This window comes from Nannospalax galili, unplaced genomic scaffold (genome assembly GCF_000622305.1).
Source record: "Nannospalax galili isolate Female #2095 unplaced genomic scaffold, S.galili_v1.0 scaffold653, whole genome shotgun sequence".
Classification (NCBI taxonomy): Eukaryota; Metazoa; Chordata; class Mammalia; order Rodentia; family Spalacidae; genus Nannospalax; species Nannospalax galili.
In genome coordinates this window covers 2,329,256-2,335,364 of record NW_008334077.1, presented here as the reverse complement: position 1 = coordinate 2,335,364, position 6,109 = coordinate 2,329,256, and the positions used below count along the sequence as shown (strand labels likewise).

General features: G+C 45.3%; 3 protein-coding genes across 4 annotated transcripts in view; 2 read left to right on the top strand and 1 right to left on the bottom strand.

The window, feature by feature from the left end:
* Positions 1 to 4,237, bottom strand: part of Xpo5 (exportin 5) — a 47,214-nt gene extending 42,977 nt beyond the window's left edge. Inside the window, exons 1-3 of the mRNA XM_008829065.2 lie at positions 3,967 to 4,237; positions 1,894 to 2,015; positions 929 to 1,001 (exon numbers count right to left, since the gene is read on the bottom strand). Coding sequence (XP_008827287.2) covers positions 929 to 1,001; positions 1,894 to 2,015; positions 3,967 to 4,071 — 300 coding nt within the window. The 5' untranslated portion in view covers positions 4,072 to 4,237. The remainder of the gene's footprint in view (positions 1 to 928; positions 1,002 to 1,893; positions 2,016 to 3,966) is intronic.
* Positions 4,238 to 4,375: 138 nt separating this feature from the next.
* Polh (DNA polymerase eta) overlaps positions 4,376 to 6,109 on the top strand; it is a 38,519-nt gene continuing 36,785 nt past the window's right edge. For both annotated transcript variants that reach the window (XM_008829061.3, XM_008829064.3), the window contains exon 1: positions 4,376 to 4,501. The gene's annotated coding sequence lies outside the window, so the exon portion shown is untranslated. The remainder of the gene's footprint in view (positions 4,502 to 6,109) is intronic.
* LOC103730814 (MLV-related proviral Env polyprotein-like) overlaps positions 4,403 to 6,109 on the top strand; it is a 9,796-nt gene continuing 8,089 nt past the window's right edge. Inside the window, exon 1 of the mRNA XM_017797143.2 lies at positions 4,403 to 4,487. The gene's annotated coding sequence lies outside the window, so the exon portion shown is untranslated. The remainder of the gene's footprint in view (positions 4,488 to 6,109) is intronic.

Genomic DNA, 6,109 nt, shown 5'->3' with positions numbered 1-6,109 from the left:
TTTTTTTTTTTTGAGACAGGGTCTCTCTGTAGCCCCAGCTAGCCTGGAACTTGGAGACCAGACTGGCCTCAAGATGCATCTGCTTTTGTCTCCTTCCTGAGTGCTAGCATTAAAATAAAGTGCCACCACGCTGTTTAGTCCTTAATTCTGAAAGGACTCTTTCTCCATCTAAATACACTAGGCCAGATGTGGTTAATACTTTCCTGCAACAGAGGAGGATCAGAAATCCAAGGTATTCTCAGCTATATAGCAAGTTTAAGGCTAGCTGGAACTATATGGGACCCTGCCTCAGAAAACAAAATTTGTAAGGACTCTACTTTTCATGGCCTTTATTAGGCAACAACTGAAAGCTCAGGCATGGTGGGGCACACTAATTCCAGCTTTTGGGAGGCAGAGGCAGGTTGCTCTCTGTGAATTTAAGGCCAGCCTGGTCTATATACTGAGTTCTAGGCCATCTAGGGTTAGTGACACCTCACTAAAAAGGCTGTTGACTTTAGGCATGTTTGAAGTCTTATTAACACTTGAAACAAATTTTGTATGATTTTCATCACAATTATTACATAGTATTCACTTTAGGTAGAAGGAAAGAGGAAACAAAGTAGGTAGTGTTTCAATCTAATTAGATCCTTTAAAAAAAAAAGAGTCAAGGTCTCCCTGTAGCGCCAGTTGGCCTGAATATCAGAGGGATCTATCTACCTCTGCCTCTGGAGTGCCAGGATTAAAGGTGTGCACTACCATGCTTGGCCCTAGATCAAGAATCTTATTTGTTCATTGCTGAAAATGTCTACTCTTCTCTGCTCTGTCTTTAACATCACACATCAGACCAATGTAAAACCTATCAATCTTTACACAAATGCTATGTCTAAATTGCATTTAAACTGTGTCTAAATGCCTGGGAACATAAGTCTGCCAACTACCCTTTCCTTACATTTGCAATCAGCTCCATGACACTGTTCTTCAGATAGACCTTCTCCAATCGAGACATATTATTCCACCGAAACCTGGTCACAGAAACAGAAAACCAACAAAATCACGTCAGAAGTCTTCTCTTTATAAGAGAACATTTGTGATGCCCACCTTACTATTTATGCTAGATATTTCATTAAGAAATTATATATACTGTTGAAGACTGGAGAGAGGGCATAGTAGTTAAGAGCCAATACTATTCTTCCAGAAGACCAGAGTTCAGTTCCCAGGACCCATGTGGGCGGCACAGAGTCTGCAATTTCAGCTCCAGGGGATCCGACATCCTCTTCTGGCCAACTCAGGCACACGCACATACTCCCACACAGAAATATACAAATAAACATAATTTTAAAATTATACTTTTTGATTTTATACCCTTCAGAAAAGACAAGTCTACATTTTGTCCATTAATTAGCAGTCACATGATTTGTGTTAATAAATTGGCTTTTCTCTTTGATTTTACAGATAGCCCAAAAGCAAACAGCCATCTGTCTACAATGTTGCTTTCTTTTATGTTGTTGATTTAAAAAAAAAAAAAAAATTTTTTTTTTGTTTCTTTTTAAAATTTGGTTTCTTCAGACAAGGTTTCAGTCTGTAGTCCAGGCTGGCCTAGAACTATGTAGCCAAGATGGGCCTTTGTGGCCCAATCCCCCTGCTTCAGTCTCTGTAGTGGTGAGATTATAATGAGCTACCCATGCCTGGTTGAATGCTTAGCATGTATCACACACTTTACATAGATGAATAAACTGGAGGAAGAGCAAAAGTCCTGCATAGACTCTTCCATAAGGTTCTGGTAACATCTTAGGGATCATTCTGTTCTTTTCTAGTCATTGAAAAGCACCTTTATAAACCTACAGAGGTTTATGGACAAGAATTAGAGTTGCTCTCTTTAACAGACTTCAGTGGTAGTATCCAAGAGCTCCTTACTTGACAACATGTTCCAGGATCTGAAGACCAAAATGTCTGACGATGGCAATTTGTGTTTTCTCAGCCAACCTCAAGCCACATGGGACACAGATAGGGCACTTTTCTTTAAACTCTTCACAAAACTGAAAGAAGAAAAGTTAGTATTTAACTGGGCAACAATGAGAATGGAATCTAAAAGCCCTGAAGAAACTCCAACCTTAGTTGGTTTTGTGTGCTAAACAAGCACTCTACCACTGAGTTACATATGTACCTCAGCTTTCCCTCTCTCACCTTTTCTTTAGTGTGTGTGGTATGTGAGTGAGTATGCAGATGGAGACCAGTACTGACATTGGGTGTCTTTCTCTTCATCTTATTTTGAGAACCTGCAACTTGTGATTTGGCTAGACTGGTTGGTCAGCAACCTTAGGGATCTGCTTGTCTCTTCCACCCCGGTACTGGGTTAAGGCATCGAGATCTGGAGTCTCGTCCTCTGGCTTGTGCAGCAAGTTCTTCATTCTCTGAGACCTCACCCAGGCCCCTTTTTCTACTTTTTGGACAGGGTCTAAGTTGCCCACGCAGGCCTTTAACTTTTGAACCTCTGGTGTAGCTGGGATTACAGGCCTGTGCCACCAGGCCCATTTCTTAGCTGTATTTTTAAGTTGTAAAATATAGATTAGTATTTTATGGCTATAAATTGATAATCTCTCCACTCTGATGGTTCTGAGCTTTCTGTGGTGTGGCTAATAGTAGCCTCGTTAACACTAAGAAATTGGACCTATAAGAGTTTTAAAAAATGATTTAAAAGATATACCCATAGGAGTATAATGGCAATTCCTAGACTTAGATTTAAAAACTTTGGGTGGAGCCAGACAAAGTGGGGCATGCCCTCAATCCCAGCACTCTGGACCAAGAGGGCCTCTGAGTTCGAGGTCAATCTGTCTACAAAGAAAAAGTTACAGGAGAATCAGAACTACATAGTAAGACCCTGCCAGAAAAGAAAAACAAACAAAACCTCAAGCAAACAAAACAAACCCGGGTGGGGACCAGTAAGATGGCTCAAGGGGGTAAAGGTGCTTGTTGCCAAGCCTGTAGATCCAAGTTCAATTCCTGGGTCCCACATGGTGGAGTGGGAGAACCAACCCTCACAGATGTCCTCTGCCATGTGTGCACCCATACACACTCATACAAATAAATACATAACTGGGTGGCAGGAAAGATAAATAGGAAATCTGTAAACCATCTGAATTTCAGTTATTTGCCTATTTAGGATCATTGTGTGGTCTATTTTTATGACTATCTTATATGTGTCACAATAAAAAACAGGCAGAACCCAGTTGTTCCTGATTTTGAACCCTGTGTTACACATCTGTATGTGGTGCTCACTTTACCAGGGAACATGTGTTGTCCATATTTAGCATCTCTACTTGTATTAGCATTCCCAAATTTCAAAACTTTTGTCACTAGGCACCTGGGACTCAAAACTACTTCCAGGAAACCAAAGTGCCCAGGTAGAAATGCAAATAATGCTTATCTCTGCACAAAAATAGCCGACGAGCAACTCACACTGGAAAACATTGCAGGCGTGTAAGAATCAGCACAGGGATGCCCAAGACGCACGAGACACAGTCTTGTAAGAATGTAAAAAAAGGGACACTGTGGGGGATGGCTGTAGTCACTTTACCTAAGTCTAGAGTGGACCAGCAGGAAACAGTAAGGCTGGCGTTGGGGGCAGAATTTGCACGTGCGCCCAGAAAAGGCCAGGGAATATGGGGCGTGAGAACCAGTGCAGCCTGTGGTGAAGGAGAGCGTGATGTGATCTAGAGTGAAAAGTGAGGAGTGGGCACGAAAGTACTGGGAAGTGGCTCGGAGATGCGCAGCAGTTAGGAATCGGTGGGTCCGAGGTAACCAGGCGTGCAGAGAAGACCCGGGTGAGAAGGGATGAGGAGGGCCGCGAGAAGCCACCCTCCACCCCGGGAGTGGGAGGTCCAAGGACCGAAAAGGCGGGAGATAATCCGAGCCTGGGGAGGTGGTGGGGGAAGCCGGGGCTAAGGGAGGGGTCTGCAGGCAGGCCCAGGGCGCCAGGACCCCAGCTACCTTGAGGGCTTCCAGCCGGTAGCGCTGGGTGGAGCTGGGGTCCATCATGACCGTCACTGCTTTCACCAGCTCCTCGCACAGCGCGTTCACTTGCTCCATCTCCATGGCTAGCGCCGGGAATCCCACCAGCGTCCCGGGAGCACGAGGCACGCACGGCTCCCAGGGCGGGACCACACGTTGATACCGGGCCGCGGCGGGCTGGGGGTGGGGAGCGGGAGGAGGAGCGTGAGCTGCAGACGCCGGAGCTGGGACCGACCCAGCGCTGCGCACGCGCCCGACTCGTCACTGCGCATGCGCACGCGGAAGTGGCGGCTCCCTGGTGACGGCGGCGCGCGGAGGGGCGGGGCGGGAGGCGGAAAGGCCAGGGTGCGCATGCGCGTCAACCGCCTCACCCCGCGCGCGGGTTGCGGGTAATGCTCACCTTCTCGAACCGCGGCGGCTGTGTCCTCCGCGAGATCCTTGGCCTGCTTCGGGGAAGGCGACGAGACGGTCCACAGCATCCGCCGTCCGCGCTGTGACAGGTGTGTCGCCTCTGGTAAGAAAATCACAGCTTGTTGGGAATCGCGCTTTCGAACTTCTTGTCTAGGATGTTGGTTTCTAACTAATGCGACTGAACACACTGGGGCGGCATGAAGTGAAAGCACGCTAGGGATAAGGCCCTGAGATTGCCGGTAAGATTTTTCTTATAGAAAAAAGCTCATTGTTATCTTGCACATGGTAAGCCTTCCTCTAAATGCGTATCTGTTTTCTTGAACGTATTACTACTGACTCATCGACTCCAAACTTACTTTGTGCTGGGTGGGAAATATTCAAATGCCGGGAATGGTGGCTCAGATCTGTAATCTGAGGTAGGAGAAATCTTTTGGAGTTCGAGGCCAGCCTGGGCTACACCGTGAGACCCTGCCTCAGAAAGCCAAACACAAACAGAAAAAAAAACCAAAACAAAACAAAACGCCAAAGCACAGAAAAGCAATTCATTGTGTCACCCTGCATGTCTGTTTTTGTGATTTTTAAATGTTTTACTTTGTAAAATGATTGTGAGTGATATCAGTGCCTGAAATCACTGCCTCCTGTTTTACTTCTGGTATTTATGGCTAATATGATACTGGCCCTGTGTTGTTTTTGACAAAACATTTGCCGTTTTCTGGCTTTATCTGTCCTAGACCTACAGAAAAGCCACTTCAAGGTAAAGAGATGTCTGGCATGTTAGGGTTTTTACCAAAAATCGCATTTATAACTGAGTGGTTGGATATTGTCCAGAACATTCTATTTTCCTCAATTGTTTTCTGTACCCCAGATTTCCCAGCTTTGTAGTTGTAGTTACTTGACACTGTTTTCAAGGTGAATGTTAATTTGTAAAAGAAAAAAAAAACTTTAAAAATACGGTTGGGCACTCACTCAGCTGTATAACCTGTTTCTTGTATTTAAATCATGAATTTCTACTGTTTATGTAAATATTTATGATAGGCCAGTGGTATGCAAACTCTGCTATATGTATATTAGAATTGACTTGAGAGCCTGTAGAATCATGATGTGGTGACTTGAGAAAATAAAAAGAAACTAGGCGCCATGAGTGCTCAGACACCCACAGCCCACTTGTTAAAACTTAACAGAAACCAGGACCAACCTTATCTAAAGGCTGCAAGACAGGCAGGCGCCGGTCAAGCTTCACAGATCAAGCTGTAAACAGGCTTTACGGTCAGAACTCCTGACCCCCCCTGAGGGCCCGATACCAGGAAATCTTAAGAAAACATCTGTGTCACTGAGGTCACCTCCCATTTAACAATCCCACTTCCCCTCAGCCCCTGCCCTTACCCCATATCTTTGCATACTTTTGAAATTACTGGTGAAATTGCTGTGTGTGTTTGAAATTAACCAATAACCGCATTTCTGCTTCTGTACCCTGCTTCTGCCTTATAAAAACCCCCTGAACTCAACCTGGGGCGCGCAAGTCCTCCGAGGAGACTCTGTGCCCACAGGTACCTGTGTCCTAAATAAACCTCTTGCTGTTGCAACCCAAAGACTGACTTGTCCTCAGTGGCCTCGCTCTTACACCATAATCCTTTGCTTTTGCATTTTGGTGTGTTGGGTCCTTGGTGGTCTTTTTGGGGTCCAGTGGATGAGGTACAACAGTTATACTTTC